At 46.6% G+C, this 18,671-nt stretch overlaps 1 protein-coding gene across 1 annotated transcript in view; it reads left to right on the forward strand.

The window, feature by feature from the left end:
- B4GALNT4 (beta-1,4-N-acetyl-galactosaminyltransferase 4) overlaps positions 1–18,671 on the forward strand; it is a 192,209-nt gene that overhangs the window by 121,015 nt on the left and 52,523 nt on the right. The window contains exons 13-14 of the mRNA XM_082269845.1: positions 795–895; positions 3,416–3,489. Of these exons, the coding sequence (XP_082125971.1) occupies positions 795–895; positions 3,416–3,489 (175 nt within the window). The remainder of the gene's footprint in view (positions 1–794; positions 896–3,415; positions 3,490–18,671) is intronic.

Genomic DNA, 18,671 nt, shown 5'->3' on the forward strand with positions numbered 1-18,671 from the left:
GTACAGTATTTTTATTTTCCTTATACCTGATTAGGTATTCTTTGCAAAGTTAATTTTCACTACATTCACTAAGTTAAGAGAAAATTCTCTTGAAAAGTGAACTACCTATTTGCCTTTAGAAAATCACCCCCTTGAATCTAAAGCTGGACATGTGCTTTACAATCTGATTGTCCAATCTATGATTACAATGTTTTAGTTTTACGCAAACTATGCAATGTGAGAACCTAGCTAAACAACTTGATTTGTATTAATTTTGTAAGACGGTACACTACATAGTTGGTAGTAGACATAAAGGAGATGGTACAGTTAGAATATAATATCTGATCATTTTCTACTCTTTAAAGTATATCTAATGCCACATTTTTAAGTATGGCTTACCCCCTCAAACTGTACAGCTTGGGAGCTTTACACTGTATTCTGGTATTTTTTACCCTTCCCATGCCTGGTTGTTTTGACTATCTACATGCCTAATACTTTATGGTATTTGGATTTATTCTGTCGAGTGTGACATCTTGTGTAGACTATTGGTATTTATGTTTTTTTTTGTTGTGCTGTTGTATTAAATGACACTAGACAAAATGTTTTCATTAGCAGGATCTTATATTGTGAAGATTACTCCAGTCCTAACCTGGGATGTATGTATGGAGGGTTTTCTTCATGGCAGCTTTTAGATCTGTGTCATCTGATTGAGCACATGCTCTATTTTTTTGTGGTGTTGAATTACTTTTAAATGAAATATTGTAACTGCATTTTCATATGCTTTCTTGCTTATAAGCCCATTTTTCTGTTTTTAGGTGTATCTTACTTTTGTCTATCCCAATGATTTTACCCGCCTTACACATATGGAAACTGAAAACAAGTGTTTCTATCGGGAGTCTCCAGTGTACTTGGAGAAGTATGTGCACCACTTAGACATTCCATTATTTAAAGTATAACTAAAGGCAAAAGAGGGATTAGAACACATGTCAAGGAGATTCACCTTGAGGGCCAGTTAACACCAAATGTAGTCCAGTGCGTTTTTTTTTTGTATCAAAAATGCATGGGAAGTAGGTTATATGGTTTCCAATGGCAAAGTTCGCACCAGAGTTGCATTTCCAGTGTTTTCCAGTTCCGGAAAAAAATGTAGAACATGCTGCATTTTTCCTGCACTAGACTGTATTGGACTGCTGTAAAATGCATCACAAACTCTCTGGACAGCACCTAAACGCACTGAAACACATATGTCCTTATTAAAGATTAAGAAAAAAAGAGGGCAAAAATGTACTGGACTGCACCAAAAACGCACTGGAACATATCAAAAAATTTATCAAAAATGCACATGCAGAAAAGCATCTGGAACGCATGCGGACTATGTTTCTATCATGTGATCTGGCCCTCACTATTTGTTCTGTTTACCATTGTCATTGAAAGGAAAGGTAAAGGAAAATCACAAATTTTGGATTGTCCCCGGAAAAGTAATAGAGAGGAAAATTTCCCATGGGGACACTAGTTCTGGGGACGTGGGGTCCCCAAGAAACTCAATTTGTAGAGATTTCCCCTCACTTCCTGTTTGGCTATGGGACAGGAAGTGAATGGAAATCTCCGCAATGGGACACACATGGGCGAAAAAAATCTGACGGGTTATAACCCTTCCTTACTCTATCCAAAATAAAATAAAAAAGTTATGCCTATACAGTGCATTTGGAAAGCATTCACAGCACTTCACTTTTTCCACATTTTATGTTAGTCTTATTCCAAAATTGATTAAATTCAATATTTTCCTCCAAACTCTACAAACAAAACTATGATGACAATGTGAAAGAAGTTTGTTTGGAATCTTTGAAAATGTATTGGAAAATAATAGCCTTTGCTCACTGCTTTGTTGAAACACCTTTGGCACCAATTACAGCCTCAAGTCTTTTTTAGTATGATGCTACAAGCTTGGCACCCCTATTTATGGGCAATTTCTCCCATTCTTCTTTGCAGGACCTCTCAAGTTCCATCAGGTTGGATGGGGTGCGTTGGTGCACAGCCATTTTCAGATCTCTCCAGAGATGTTCAGTCGGGTTTTAAGTCTGGACTTTGGTTGGGCCACTCAAGGACATTCACAGAATTGTCTTGTAGCAACTCCTTTGTTATCTTGACTGTGTGCTTAGGGTCGTTGTCCTGTTGCAAGATGAACTTTCACCCTTGCTCTGGAGCAGGTTTTCATCAAGGATGTCTCCGTACATTGCTGCATTCATCTTTCCCTCAATCCTGACTAGTCTCCCAGTTCCTGCCGCTGAAAAACATCCCCACAGCATAATGCTGCCACTACCATACTTCACTGTAGGGATGGTTCTGGCCAGGGGATGAGTGGTGCCTCGTTTCATCCAGACATGATGCTTGCCATTCAGGTCAAAGAGTTTGTTTCATCAGACCAGAGAATTTTGTTTCTCATGGTCTGAGAGTCCTTCAGGTGCCTTTTGGCAAACGCCAGGTGGGCCGTCATGTGCCTTTTTACTGTTGAATGGCTTCTGTCTTGCCAATCTACCATACAGGCCTGATTGGTGGAGTGCTGCAGAGATGGTTGTTCTTCTGGAAGGTTCTCCTCACTCTACAGAGAAACGCTGGAACTCTGTCAGAGTGACCATCAGGTTCTTCGTCGCCTCTCTGACTAAGGCCCTTTTCCCCTAGTCCCTCAGTTTGGCCGGGCGGGGTGGTTCCAAACTTTTTCCATTTACGGATGATGGAGGCCACTGTGCTCATTGGGACCTTCAATGCTGCAGAAATGTTTCTGCACCCTTCACAAGATCTGTGCTGTGATACCATCCTGTCTCGGAGGTCTACAGACAATTCCTTGGACTTCATGGCTTGGTTTGTGCTCTGACATGCACTGTTACCTGTGGGACCTTATAAAGACAGGTGTGTACTTTTCCAAATCATGTCCAATCAACTGAAAATTTACCACAGGTGGTATCAAGGTGGTAGAAACATCTCAAGGATGATCAGTGGAAACAGGATGCACCTGAGCTCAGTTTTGAGTGTCATGGCAAAGGCTGTGAATACTTTATGTACATGGGATTTTTTAAATTTTTAATAAATTTGCAAAGATTTTAAACACACTTCTTTCACATTGTCATTACGGGGTATTGTCAGTAGAATTTTGAGGAAAATAATGAATTTAATCCCTTTTGGAATAAGGCTGTACCATACCAAAATAAGGAAAAAGTGAAGCACTGTGAATACTTTCCAGGTGCACTGTAGTTCTACTTTGAGTTTTATTGTAATAGCTATTATTCTTTTCAACAATGACAGCCCATGAAAGCTACGGTTAATAATCACATTGCTGAAAATGAAAACCATTATGGCCCTTTAGTTATAGCTTAGTGAATTTAACCTACTTTCAGTGTTAAAATAGTACAGCTTTTTCATTCTGTGTGCTTTTCTACCGAAGGTTTGGGTTCTATAAATACATGAAGATGGATGATGATGAATCTCCTCAGATGCCGTTCCTGTTCTTCAATAGACGTAAGTATAAAATAGCCCCTTGTACAACATTCTAACCAAATCAAACTACTACTAGTGATAGTACATGACTTTTGGAGTCCAATACTTGTTCTGTACATCTTGTCAGAGTATAGGATTATATTAATAGCTTCAGTATAGGTTGGCTATTCATTTCATTACTAAGATCATTTTAACCAGTTGCCGACTGCGCTATAGCCGAGTGACAGCTACAGCGAAGTCGTCCTGTTCTGGGAGGCGCTGCTGGGCGCGGGCGGCGCGCTCTGCGTTCGCAGTGTCTTTTGGACACTGCCAAACAAAGATTGAGGTAAAAAGCCAATTAGTGGTTATTTACCACGTGAACAGCTGTGTCTGATCACAATGTCAACAAAAGCCAGTTACCGGATAAAAGAGCCGATAATCTGCCAATCTGTGCCCACCACTGCTGCCAATCAGTGTCTCATCAATGTTACCTATCAGTGCCATATCAAAACAAAAAGGGCTGCGCCAGATAATAAATATAATCAAAGAAGTGAATTAAATTATCCAAGTGATCTACATCAATAAATAATCAAAAAAGTGAATTAAATTATCCAAGTGATATACATCAAGTGATACACCCAATGTAAATAAAATAAACTCATGTGAAAGTATATTAATAGAGTCCCAGTGATTACAAGTGTATCCGACGATGTTGTACACCTCCGTGAAAGTGCTCCTAAATCCACCAACGAGAAAATATAGCCTCTCACCTCACTATCTGACCCAAGAATCACTAAGGGTCAGATACAGCAGTCCCCTCAAGGGTTAACGGATAGATGACCCAACCACACTAGAGATAACGGCACCTAATCCAGGACCAGGCTCCACTAATCCTCAAGGCAAACCCCAGGTATAGAAGAGATAAAGGCAAAAAGAATCTAATGCTCTCTGATTAAAGAATAGATTATATACCGGTATTTACAAAAGCGGCACTTGATCATGCAATGATACTCGCAGTTCCGCAAATACCAGAGAGGATGTAACATCTGACAGACAGGCTCCGCCCCCTATACACATTACGTTGGCGCATCCAGCGTTGACTTCGACGGTAGGGGTCACGGAGGTGTACAACATCGGATACACTTGTGATCACTGGGACTCTATTAATATACTTTCACATGAGTTTATTTTATTTACATTGGGTGTATCACTTGATGTATATCACTTGGATAATTTAATTCACTTTTTTGATTATTTATTGATGTAGATCACTTGGATAATTTAATTCACTTCTTTAATTATATTTATCTGGCACAGCACTTTTTGGTTTGATTTTGTACTTTATTGTGGAGTGGAAACACAGTTGGTGTTAGCAGCCGGATACGGATAATTTGATTGGATTACTACATCACCATTATTATTTATATCACTTTGATTTTTTTGCACAGTTAATTGTGCTGATAGTCTTCACGTTACTGTTTACCTATCAGTGCCGCCTACCAGTGCCCATCAATGCCACTTCATCAGTGCCTATCAGTGCTGCCTCATCAGCGCACATCAGTGAAGGAGAAAAATTACCTGTTTTGCAAAATTTCATAACAAACTATGAAAGTTTTTTTTTGTGTTTGAGGAAAGCTCTAAATTGTATCATTTTTTTCACACAATTCATTTGGGTACAGTGTTACATGACGGCGCAATTGTCATTCAAAGTGCGACAGCGCTGAAAGCTGAAAATTGGCCTGGTCAGGAAGGGGATGTAAGTGCCCAGTGGGCAAGTGGTTAAAAAAGAACTTTAAAATAGCAAAAAATGCATTAAAATTGCATGGCCTTGTGTAATGTCTGTAAATATATTAAAAGTAGAACTCCAGCCTTACTTTCAGTCTCGCACAGTTGTGCAGACGCCTCTCCTGCATTGAATTTGCTTACTCTGAGGTTGGTGCAGCTCTGCATAGAAACCGATCAGCTTCCACACACAAAAAGAGATGAAATGCAATGTTATACATGTGTAGGAAGTGGCAAGAATGATTTGTATTTGTGAATGGAAGATTCCATTTGAGGATTATATTTGTAATCGTTGTATATGCACAACAGACAGCCTATTTGTGCCTAATGGTTAAAATAGGTGTCTAATATACTCACTGAGTATGCCAATTATATTAAACATTGGGGGAGATTTACTAAAACTGGTGCACTCAGAATCTGATGTAGCTGTGCATGATAGCCAATCAGCTTCTAACTTCAGCTTGTTCAAATAAGCTTTCACAATAAAACCTGGAAGCTAATTGGTTTTTATGCAGAGCTGCACCAGATTTTGCATATTCCAGTTTTAGTTAATAACCCGACTGGTGTCCATAACTGGTTGTTGCAACATAGAGATACAAACATGATACATGGATACAGTGTTGTGCAAGATTCAAAAGATTATGCTTTGTGAATGATAGATGCAGTTGATTGACATTCATTATGTATGGCATCATAAGGCCTCATGCACATGAGCTTATAGAAACGAGCAGAATTTGACAGAAAAAAATGCCTCTAATGTTACAATATGTATGCGTGTTTGTTCATGAATAAGCTTTAAATACATTCTGCTGGTCAGAATAATAATTTATTCTGGCTGTTGGAATACATTTATGGGCATGTGGTATAAGGTCCTCACTGGTGAGATAGATCACTGTGGAGATGCGGATACATTGGCCATGATTGATTGTCATTTTGAGCTGTTAACAGAGCACTTGGGGTGCTTTTTTGATGTGAGTATAATTTGATGGGCGTTTTAATACAAATTAAATAAGAATATACAGAGAGCACTATGTGGTCCTATTTTTGTTTTTGCATGGATATCTGCCTGAGAATGGAATATTGCTGCTGAATTACTGCGGGTTGAAGATAAAAATTGGAAGGAAAGCAGAAACCTACCAGACCATGGTAGGGCAAAAAACGTGTTATGACCTTAATATATTATGGGGGTCAAAAAAAAGAAGGTGAGCGTGTGATATGAGCACAGGGTGATTGCATGGGACACCTGGATGGGATTTCTTAGAAGTTACGAGGAAATAGTACAAATCATGGCACATTGGTGGAGGACTTTATGGATAGTTATATTATTTGAAGACTGATTTTTTGGGTTTAATTTCGATTTCACTACATCTAAATGTATAGAATATGTATGCGTGTTTGTGGCATATGAGCCTAAATGCATTCTATTGGTCAGAATATACATTTATTATTTAGTTCAGGAGTGCAGTTTACCCTTTTTTTTTGTTGAATTTTGATTTATAGTTCCATGTTTTGGGCAATACACCACTCCAGCATTGTATCTTTTGGATTGATGAAGAACTAGATAAATATTTAAAACTGAAACCAGATGTGGCAGTAATAAGGTTTTTATTTATTATAAAACTCAATGTTCTTCAATATTGAAGTATGTTGATGTCAACCGCACTTACAGTATCTCATAAACGAAGGCCTCTTGACCCCTTTAGGGAAAGAGAGCCTTAACTGATGGGGGCATGGCCAAGAGCTTGGATCAAGCAGGAGGCTACATGGGACAATAGGATTGGATGGAGCCTTGGGTATGGGGCTGGGCCTGAGCTCAGTAAGAGGACCTTCTCCAGGGAATTCTGGGTCTTTTAAGAAGAATCGTGGGGAAGAGCTGCCCACCCCCGCCCTGTTTTTTCGGTCGGTCTGTCACAGCTTTCATGGGGGTTTTTGACCTTGCCAGCAATTAAAGTTTCGGTAATGGGTTATGCCCTTGTTTTTAAATTGGGGGTAGGCTGTCAGGCACTGATGACAAGGACAGACCCTCCCCCCTTACACTTTTTGGAATTTAAGTTGTTAATGTTAACAAATGTAAGTGCTCACAGTACAACTGTGACTGGCACTGGTCTATACGTGCACTGGTTTTGGTATTGGAAACTAAATAAAAACTGTGGCCTTGCCCTTTCCAACTTAATCGTGGTAAGTGTGGTTTTTTTTATATGGGGAGGGGGCAAGGGGGTGTTTGTTACTATGTTAACTTTGTTTCTGGGCCTATGCGCCTCAGCAGTCAAGTGAATACACCCCTCACATTTTTGTAAATACTTTATTACATCTTTTCATGTGACAACGCTGAAGAAATTACACTTTGCTACAATGTAAAGTAGTCAGTGTGCAGCTTGTATAACAGTGTAAATGTGCTGTCCCCTCAAAATAACTCAACACACAGCCATTAATGTCTAAACCTCTGGCAACAAAAGTTAGTACACTCCTAAGTGAAAATGTCCAAATTGGGCCCAAAGTGTCAATATTTTGTGTTGACCACCATTATTTTCCAGCACTGCCTTAACCCTCTTGGGCATGGAGTTTACCAGAACTTCACAGCTTAACACTTGGGTCCTCTTCCACTCCTCTATGACAATATCACGGAGCTGGTTAATGTTAGAGACCTTGTGCTCCTCCACCTTCCATTTGAGGATGCCCCACAGATGCTTGATAGGGTTTAGGTTTTGAGGCATGCTTGGCCAGTCCATCACTTTTATACTCAGCTTCTTTAGCAAGGCAGTGGTCATCTTGGAGGTGTGTTTGGGGTTGTTGTTATGTTGGAATACTGCCCTGTGGCCCTGTCTCTGAAGGGAGGGGATCATGCTCTGCTTCAGTATGTCACAGTACATGTTGGCATTCATGGTTCCCTCAATGAACTGTAGCTCCTCAGTGTCGGCAGCACTCATGCAGCCCCAGACATGACACTCCCACCACCATGCTTGACTGTAGGCAAGACACACTTGTCTTAGTACTCCTCACCTGGTTGCCGCCACACACGCTTGACCCCATCTGATCCAAATACGTTTATCATGGTCTCATCAGACCACAGGATATGGTTCCAGTAATCCATGTCCTTAGTCTGCTTGTCTTCAGCAAACTGTTTGCGTGATTTCTTGTGCATCATCTTTAGAAGAGGCTTCCTTCTGGGACAACAGCCATGCAGACCCCTTTAAACTCTACAGCAATTCTGGCAGCACTCATACGTCTATTTCCAAAAGACAAACTCTGGATATGACGCTAAGCACGTGCACTCTGTTTCTTGGGTCAACCATGGTGAGTGGAACCTGTCCTGGTAAACCGCTGCATGGTCTTGGCCACCGTGCTGCAGCTTAGTTTCAGGGTCTTGGCAATCTTCCTGTAGCCTAGGCCATCTTTATGTAGAGCAACAATTCTTTTTTTCAGATCCTCAGAGAGTTCTTTGCCATGAGGTGCCAAGTTGAACTTCCAGTGACCAGTATGAGAGATTGAGAGCGCGATAACACCAAATTTAACACAACTGCTCCCCATTCACACCTGAGACCTTGTAACACGAATGAGTCACATGACACCAGGGAGGGAAAATGGCTAATTGGGCCCAATTTGGACTCTTTCACTTAGGGGTGTATTCACTGTTGTTGCCAGTGATTTAGACATTATTGGCTGTGTGTTGAGTTATTTTGAGGGGACAGCACATTTACACTGTTATACAAGCTGTACACTCACTACTTTACATTATAGCAAAGTGTAATTTCTTCAGTGTTGTCACATGAAAAGATATAATAAAACATTTACAAAAATGTGAGGGTTGTACTCGCTTTTGTGAGATACTGTATAGTATTTTTTTCACAGTGTACTAAAAACTTCATAGATCATGAAAGCCTAAAAATGTAGTGCTAGTATTAACTCCTGCTCTCAGTTGATGATAATGTTTAACCACTTCAGCCCCGGAAGGTTTTACCCCCTTAACGACCAGGTCATTTTTTGCGATTCGGCACTGCGTTGCTTTAACTAACAATTGCACGGTCGTTCGTTGCTGTACCCAAATCCAATTGATGTTCTTTTTTTTCCCACAAATAGAGCTTTCTTTGGTGGTATTTGATCACCTCTGCGGTTTTTAGATTTTGCACTATAAACAAATGAGGAGCGCCAATTTTGAAAAAAAAAAAATAAAAAAAAAAAACACTATTTTTTACTTTCTGCTATAAAACATTCCCAATAAGAAAATTTTAAAAATCTAATTTCTCTTACGTCCTCCGACAGTCGCCGCCTCTTCATATTCGTCACATATGGGGTATTAGACTTTGCTCCGAAGGAGTAGCTAGGTAACCGAATATGTTAACAATAAAGCTTTTAACATATCCCACCCTCAAGGGGTGGTCCCCTCAGTCAATACCCTCCTACTTCCTGCAACCATATCTCAGTTTTAATGTCTAGTTTGTCAGGAGTGGCTGGCTCTCTCTGTGCTGGGACTTTCTGTCCCAGACTCTTTCTTCTTTTTAAAATTTTGTTTGAGTTTTCTCTCTACCTTTACTTAGCTGTTATTTTGTCAGCGTTAGTTAGTTCTTCGGATGAAGAGGATCATGCGGACTGGGTCTCGGGCTGATCCCCCTGGTCGCAGGTCGTGGGTCAGTGGCTTCCCAGTCTGCCATCGAGCGTTCAGCCAGGTAACGCTCCTGGCACAGTGAACGACCCATCCCTGTTCGGTGCAGGGATGATTGGTGAGGTGGCTACCTCACTGGACGCTGTGCGGTTTCTTAACCCCCATTGTGTGCGTCTTGAATGCGACTCTCCCTGCCTCATGTGCAGCGGTTTGTTCGCCTGTGCGGGTCCCCCACGCCATGTGAGGTAAGTGTATTTATGTGGGGACCTGTCTGTCTGGGGGGGTGTCAGTCTGGGACTGTGTAACCTGCCTCTATTCACACTGCTTGTCTCCCTATCTCTCGGCTGCATGCTGTGGGCTGCAAGGGGGGGGGGGGGAGCTGTATGACACTGTGTGTGTCAGACTGGTCAGTGTGAGAAGCTGTGTGCTGTGGGGCATGTTTTTTTGGCATGTTTGGGCATATACAGCGATCGCTGCGGCGATCTGACATGTATTCTGATTTTGGAATATAATGTGTGTTTTAATGCACTGTGGAGCGGCGGTTTTGGCGCCAAACGACGCCATTTTGCCTACACTCGCTCCGGCCGCATGTTTTACATGCATGGCGGCCATTTTCTTGTAGCCTCCATAGGCTTACATGGAGCGCCCTGGCAGCATCACTTCCTCTTTCCAGGAACACCGATCGAGGCAGCAGCAGCGGCGAGGGTCTCCTCAGGTTTTATCCTTCTGTTTCTTGCTATCCATTGCCTGTGTTCAGTTTGCATATTCCCTGTGGGGGTCTTATTGTGCTCGAGTGTGGTGCGGTGGGCTGCGCTTGCCGCGCTTGCTTAAAAGGGACAGTTAACCCTTTGTTGTCTGGCATTACAGGGGCAATGGATTCTCAGGAGGGCAAATTTCCTACAGCTTTGGTGGAAAGCCAGGGGACCGCTGTTTCCCCCCCAGGGGGGGATTTAGCCACTATTGTGGCTGGCCTTGCTGCTCAGGTGCAGATGCTGGTGGCTGCTCAATCTACTAAAAGGCCCAGAGTTGCTCTTTCCTCTGAATCTGAGGGTGAAGGTGATGGGGCTGTTATGGCGGGGGCCTCCTTATCGGGGTCCCGCTCCTCTCTTGATCTAGTGGGGTCTGAGGTGGAGGCTGAAGTTGAGGGGGTTGATAATTCTCCCCCTGGCTCGCCTGAAGAGCTTGCAATCATGGATGAGTTGATTGCTTCCATTAAGCAAACGCTGCGTTTGCAGGACGAAGTGTGTCCCCCCGCTGCCTTGGCGGCTTATGGGACGCAGAGAAAACGCAGGACGCCGCAGGTTTTTCCCTGCAATGATGATTTTCAGCGCGCTGTTAAGGATCAATGGCGCAATCTGCGCAAACCTTTTGCGGTACCAAGTAGATTCAAGCTGCGTTATCCTTTTTCGCCTTCCACTGATGAAAGGTGGTGTGTGCCTCCCCCAGTGGATCACGCAATTGCGGTTTTGAACAAAGCCACTGCGATTCCTGCAGAGGATTCCCCTGTGTTCTGTGATGCCACGGATAGGAGACTGGAGTCTCTTGCCCGTCATACTTATTCTGTTACGGGTTCTATGCTTAAGGCTCTGTTTGCTTCTCTCATGGCGGCCCAGGCGATCGCAAGTTGGACGCAGATGCTTAGGCGCGTCCTAGTGGCCGACTCGGCCTCGCCGGCGACCCTGGATATGGTGGATCAAATCCACCAGGGTGTCATGTATCTGTGTGATGCGGACCTGGACCTGGTTCCGTTGGCTGCACGTGTGCACAGCGTGGCGGTGTTGTCTCGCCGCCTGGTTTGGTTAAAATGTTGGTCGGTGGACCAATCTTCACGTAAGACCTTAGCCAATCTACCTTATGATGGGTCTCGCCTTTTTGGGGAGTCCCTGGATGTGTTGATTAAGGGGATCACCGGGGGTAAGAGCACTCTCTTGCCCCATTTCCCCAAGGCTAAGGGGGCTTCTGGGAAGAAGCATGCTAATTTTCGGCCCCCTCAGGTGTCCTTTCGTGCCTTTCGGCCACACTACAAGGGCAAACCGTTCAAAGGTCAAGGCTCTCAGAAGAAGCCCTGGTCTGGTAAACAGAAGTCCGGCCAATCCGGATCTGCAGCCCATAACAGTTCGGCCTGAAGGGGCGCCCTCACCCAGTTTTGGGGTGGGGGGACGCTTGCTCGGTTTTCTTCAGCCCTGGTTGGCCCGTGTGCGGGACAGGTGGGTTCAGGAAATCGTTCGATCTGGTTACAAGATCGAGTTTCTCTCTCGGCCGGAGAGCAGATTTTTTCCCTCAAATCTTCAGCTGTCTCCAGAGCGTTTGCGGGACCTGCACCTGGCGGTGCGGGACCTGAGGGCTCAGGGAGTGGTGGTTCCGGTGCCTCATCGGGACAGGTTTCGGGGGTTTTATTCCAATCTGTTCACCGTGCCCAGAAAGGAGGGCAAGGTTCGTCCAATTCTGGACTTGAAGGCTCTGAACCGCTCTGTGCGGGTTCGCAAGTTCCGCATGGAATCCCTGCGGTCGGTAGTGGCTGCCCTGGTTCCGGGGGAATTCATGGCCTCCATCGATTTGAAGGATGCGTATCTTCACATCCCCATTTTCGAGGGTCACCAGAGATACCTTCGATTTGCCATTGCGGAGGATCACTACCAGTTCGTGGCGTTGCCCTTTGGTCTCGCCTCGGCTCCGCGGGTCTTCACCAAGGTGCTTGCACCGGTTCTGGCATTATGGAGGGCCCAGGGCGTTTCTGTCCTGGGCTATCTGGACGACATTCTGGTTCGGTCTGCGACCAGCCAGGGTCTGGAGAAGGACCTGTCTGTCACGATGCAAACTCTGCAGGAGTTTGGTTGGACGATAAATTTTCCAAAGTCGACACTGAGTCCGTCTGTTCGTCTTCCCTATCTGGGAATGGTTCTGGACTCGGTGCAGGCAAAAGTCTTCCTGCCGGAAGACAAACTCAGGACTCTCCAGGAGGAAGTCAGGTCCCTCAGGGACGTTCCGCACTCGTCTCTGCGGACGTGTATGAGATGTCTGGGATTGATGGTCTCGGCCTTCGAGGCGATTCCATTCGCCCAGTTTCACACGCGGGGTCTCCAAGCGGAGATCCTGTCCAGGTGGGACGGGCGACCTCAATCTCTGGATCTTCAAATCTCGTTGAGTCATCGCACCAGAGGAAACCTTCTGTGGTGGCTCCAGTCCCCGTTGGTGTCCGGGGGCAAGTCGTTTCGTCCGATCTCGTGGACGGTAATCACCACGGATGCCAGCCTGTCGGGCTGGGGTGGAGTTCTGGGCGTTCTGTCCGCCCAGGGGACTTGGTCGGAGGGGGAGTCTTCCCTTCCGATCAACATTCTGGAATTGCGTGCGATAAGTCTCTGTCTTCATCGCTGGACGGACCGGCTGCAGGGCTGCCCGGTTCGGGTGCAGACGGACAATGCCACGGCGGTGGCCTACATCAACCACCAAGGGGGCACCAGGAGTGCCCGAGCGGCTCGAGAAGTGGCCGACATTCTGTCTTGGGCCGAGACTCATGTCCCGGCGATAACGGCAGTTCACATTCCGGGGGTGGAGAACTGGCAGGCGGACTATCTGAGTCGCCAGACCCTGGATCAGGGGGAATGGTCTCTCCACCCGGCTGTCTTTCAGATGTTGTGCGCGAAGTGGGGTCTTCCAGATGTGGACCTGTTCGCGTCTCGTCTCAACTACAAGGTGAAGAGGTTCGTGGCAAGGACGCGCGACCCTCGGGCAGACGCGTCGGACGCGTTAGTGGCCCCGTGGCATCAGTACAGGCTGATGTACGCGTTTCCACCGATTCAGTTGCTGTCCAGGTTCCTTCGCAGGTTACACTCGGAACGCAACACGGTGATTCTTGTGGCACCGGACTGGCCTCGCCGGTCCTGGTACGCAGACCTCGTGAATCTGGCGGTCGACGCCCCGTGGCGTCTGCCTCTTCGAGACGATCTACTGTCTCAAGGACCGATATACCATCCTGCTTTACAGTCGCTGGCTTTGACGGCCTGGCTGTTGAGACCGAGGTCCTGAAGGAGAGGGGTCTCTCTCCAGAGGTCGTTCATACTTTGATCAATGCGAGGAAGTCTTCCTCAGGGAAGGTTTATTACCGTACTTGGAAGGCCTATTTTGACTGGTGTGAGTCCAGGGGGTTTTCACCCCGCACTTACTCGGTTTCCCGTGTGCTGTCTTTCCTTCAAACGGGTGTTGATCAGCGTTTGGCGCTGGCTACGATAAAGGGTCAGGTGTCTGCACTGGCCGTTCTGTTTCAACGTCCCGTGGCTTCCAATTCCTTGGTTGGCACCTTTGTTCAGGGTGTGCGGCATCTGGTCCCCCCTAGGCGGGATCCTCTGCCCCCTTGGGACTTGAATCTCGTTCTATCTGTGTTACAACGTGCTCCTTTTGAACAGATCAGGGAGATCTCGTTGTCTATGTTGTCCAAAAAGGTCGCCTTTTTGGTGGCGATCACTTCGGCTCGCAGAGTGTCGGAGCTGGCGGCTTTGTCCTGCAAGTCTCCGTACCTGGTTATTCATTTGGATAAGGTGGTCTTGCGACCTAATCCTTTGTTCCTTCCGAAACGAGTTTCGGAATTCCATCTTAATGAGGATATTGTCTTGCCTTCGTTGTGCGCGAAGCCTAAACATCCAAAGGAGGTGAGATTGCATTGTCTGGATGTTGTTCGGGCGATAAGGGTTTACCTTAAATCGACTGAGTCTTTTCGAAAGACGGACTCCTTGTTTGTTCTTCCAGAGGGTCCTCGGAAGGGCATGGCGGCTTCGGCCTCTACCATCGCCAAATGGATCAGGCAGACCATTGAACAGGCCTATGCTTTGCAGGGGAAGGTTCCCCCTGTGCCTGTGAAGGCGCACTCTACTAGATCTCTGAGTACGTCTTGGGCCTGTCGTCATGGGGCTTCTGTAGCCCAGGTGTGTATGGCGGCGACTTGGTCGACCGTGCACACTTTCACAAAATTCTACAAAGTAGATGTTCAGGCATCGGCGGATGCTTCCTTTGGCCGCAAGGTTCTTAGTGCGGCTGTTCCCTAGGGTCCCTTGTTGGGGACTCCTGGCTGTTGGGATAAGTTTTGTATCCCCTGGTTTTTTGTCTTTTCCTGGGTTGTTGCTCCTGTTGAGCACTTGTTTTTTGCTGTTGCCCAGCTGGTTTCCTTCCTTTGGTAAGGTTCCTTTCTTTGATGCGGAGACTGCGTTGCCTTTCGGCGCGGATGCGTTTCCCACCCCTCATGTTTGCACTGCTTTGGGACGTCCCCATATGTGACGAATATGAAGAGGCGGCGACTGTCGGAGGACGTAAGAGAAAACGGAATTTTTGTAAAATCTTACCTGTAAAATTCCTTTCTCTGAGTCCTCCGACAGTCGCCGCCCCCGCCCCTCTTTTGGGGTTTGATTGTATACTCTACTGCTATTCCACTAAAACTGAGATATGGTTGCAGGAAGTAGGAGGGTATTGACTGAGGGGACCACCCCTTGAGGGTGGGATATGTTAAAAGCTTTATTGTTAACATATTCTGTTACCTAGCTACTCCTTCGGAGCAAAGTCTAATACCCCATATGTGACGAATATGAAGAGGCGGCGACTGTCGGAGGACTCAGAGAAAGGAATTTTACAGGTAAGATTTTACAAAAATTCCGTTTTTTTTTATCAGTTTAGGCTAATTTTTATTCTGCTACATATTTTTGGTAAAAAAAATCCCAAAAAGCATATATTAATTGGTTTGCGCAAAAGTTATTGCGTTTACGAACTATGGGATAGATTTTTGGACTTTTTGTTGTTTTTATTAGTAATGGCGGCGATCAGCAATTTTTAGCGGGACTGCGACACTGCAGCGGACAAATTTGACACTGAGTGACACTTTTTGGGGACCAGTGAGACCAATACAGTGATCAGTGCTAAATAATATGCACTGTTACTGTATAACTGACACTGGCAGGGAAGGGGTTAATACTGTGGGTGAGAAAGGGGTTAAGTGTGCTCCTAAATTGTGCTTACTAACTGTGGGGGGGGCTCTGTGACAGTCACACAGAGATATGTGTTTCAGCTTAGCTGAGACGCACAATCTCTTTGTGCCTGTCTGACAGGAGAACCATCTGTCAGTTTCCCTTAAGATGGCGTGAAGCTAGCGGCAATCATGCCCGCTTCTCCTGCAGTCTGGCTCCTGCTCGGTCTAAGCTTTTTCTGCGGTAGCGTAAAGATAACTGTTTCAGTGCTGTTAAATTTCATATTTCTCTTCAGTTCATTCACGGACACAGCTCCTGATTCTTCTTAACCATTGGGTTATACTGCCCCCTACAGGAGTAAGAAACTAAGCAGGAAAAAGCTTGACTACGCCTATGGGCAGTCCCAGGGGATATACACCCACACTCAGCTATAGGCACTGCCTAGTCAGGAGTAAGGATCTAATTCCTTGCTGGGACCTCTGGTCCTGGCAATTTTTAGTTTCTTTTTTTATTGGATTTTTTCCGATCTTTTTTATTTTGTTCCTGTGAAAATCTACTATCAACTGCCAGACTGGGCGACGGACTGGATAATCTAGATTGAAACGGTCATCCCAGTCTGGCCAGCGTGCCCGTGAATGCCTCAGCTCTGCTGCGACATATCCCTATTGAATGGGGGCTGGCCTGCGAGTTAAACATCTCGCGAGGGCGCATATACGACCTGGCCTTGGCCTGAGTAGCAGCATTCCTCCTGGCCGACAGCTACCCACATCCCGATGGAGCAGTGGTCTTTCAGGAGCGATGCCCTTGCTGTTCCTGGTATGGTAAGTAGCTGTCCCCCCTCTGGAGGGTTTTGGGGTGGACGTATGCCCCTCCCTGGGACACTGGGACCCCTGAGTTCCCCGACCCCCCTCCAGCCCTCTAAAAATTTGGTGATCACTGTGGGTCTTCAGGCCTCCCTCCCTGGGTGAGGTTATGAGTGGCTTTTGCCACATGCTGCTAAGGGGGGGCTTATTTGGAGTTGCTGCCCACCGGATTTTCCCTGGTGCACAACGGGGAGTTGAGCAGGGTTCCCCTGCTACCCTGGGGGTTGGTGGCTAGGGCAGGGATGTCCTCTGGGCTCCCTGCTGCAGTTGTTGGGATAGGGGAGCGGATGGTTTGGCACGTGGCTGGACCTGGTCACAAATTTAGGCTGCGGCTTTGTGGCCTACTGGTCGGGAGCTATGTGGGGTGGCTGAAGCCACTACTCTCCATTTGGGCATCCGCCCGCCCCTCCACTGTCCCTGGGTGGTCGGCTTCGCTGAGGCTCACGTCCAGGCGGCTGGGCATCACAAAAATTTAGGCTGCGCCTTGCGGCCTACAAGGCCATGCAGCCGAGTCCGCCTCCGTTGTGAGCCTGGCTGGAAATGAGTGCACTTGCGGCTGGGCCTCCACACAAAGTTAGGCCGCGGCTTGCGGCCTACTAGGTTATGCGGCCAGCTTGGGACCTCCCTTGGAAGGGTGGCGATGTGGGGGCGGTTACATTTTGTATGGCAACCATGCCGCCATTATTGTGGAGGGCACCTACCCCTTTTAGCGCTGCGGAACCATCAGGATAACCTGCCTGCGCGTCCGCATCACGGCGGGCGGCCCCCTTCTAAGGGGGCCATTTCCTATTTTGTGGGCCTCTATGGAGGGGCTCAGAGGGCGACCTTCTAGTTTTTTATGGGGTCCAGTAGGTGGTGCATTCGTGGACCCTCGGTCAGCATCCCTCTTGTGGGATCGCAGTCAGCATCCCTCCCCTGATTATGTTTTTCTGGGTGACCTTAGTGTATAGCGTTCACCGCCCTCCCCTGCCTCATCTATCCATCAGATCCTGAATCTGTTTTGGCCGCCGCGGGCTCAAGTCACACTACTGGGTCTGCGTCCGCGCAATGATTGTTCAGACAGGATGTTTCCTCTGCTCCTCTAGCCATGCATGAAACGGCACTGGTGAATGCACTGATTGTGTCAGAGCGAAAATTTTTAAACATGGCAGAGATGCTGCGTTGGAGGCGCCGATCCCTTTTGTCACCACAGGTCTTTTACTGTGGCAGGGGTGTTCCCTTTTCCCGCTTACTTTGATAACCTTGTCTCAAAACAGTGGGGTTGTCCAAAATGCACCCTAAGCGTTTTGCTATGCAGTATCCTTATAAGGATTCCCTGCTTAAAAAGTGGATGGTCCCATCTGTAGTGGACTCGCCGGTTTCCAGGTTAAATAAATCTACCTTACTTCCGGTTGAGGAGTCCTTGGCCTTTAAAGATCCGGTTGATAGGAGAGCCGAGGCTCTGGCCCGCCATATGTTTCACTATGGCTGGTTTGGCTTAGGCCGGTATTTACTATTGCCCTGGGGTCGCAAACCCTGACGAGTGGGTTAAATTTTTACGCCAGCACCTGGAGGGGAAACGGCTTTCCCCTGCCTTTGCGGAGCTGGCAGATTAGTTGATCCAGGGGCTACAGTTTATCTGTGATGCCTCTTTGGATGTGGCTCCTTTGATTTTAGGCTGTCTGTATCGGCAGTGGTCCTTCGGCATCTTATCTTGCTGACAATGCTGGTCTGCGGACCAGACTTCTTAGAAGGCTTTATCTGATCTCCCCTTTGTGGGGGATCGCCAGTTGGGAGCTTTCTTGGATGACATCATTCATAGACGTGGACCATTCTTCTTGGCTCATAAGAGGCCTTTTTCGTCCCTCAAGAGATAAAAGTCCTTCAGGGCCTCCCCTCGAGTTTTCAAGAGGACCTGGTCTGGCAAGCCACGAGGGGCTCTTCCAGACCTGCGGACAAGGCTTCCTCTGCATTAAGGGGCACCCTCAACCGTACCTGGGGTGAGGGGACGTCATCGCTGATTTCCAGATTCGTGGACCTCTCTGGTACAGG

The sequence above is a fragment of the Pelophylax lessonae genome (genome assembly GCF_965119305.1).
Source record: "Pelophylax lessonae genome assembly, chromosome: 10".
NCBI classification, from domain to species: Eukaryota; Metazoa; Chordata; class Amphibia; order Anura; family Ranidae; genus Pelophylax; species Pelophylax lessonae.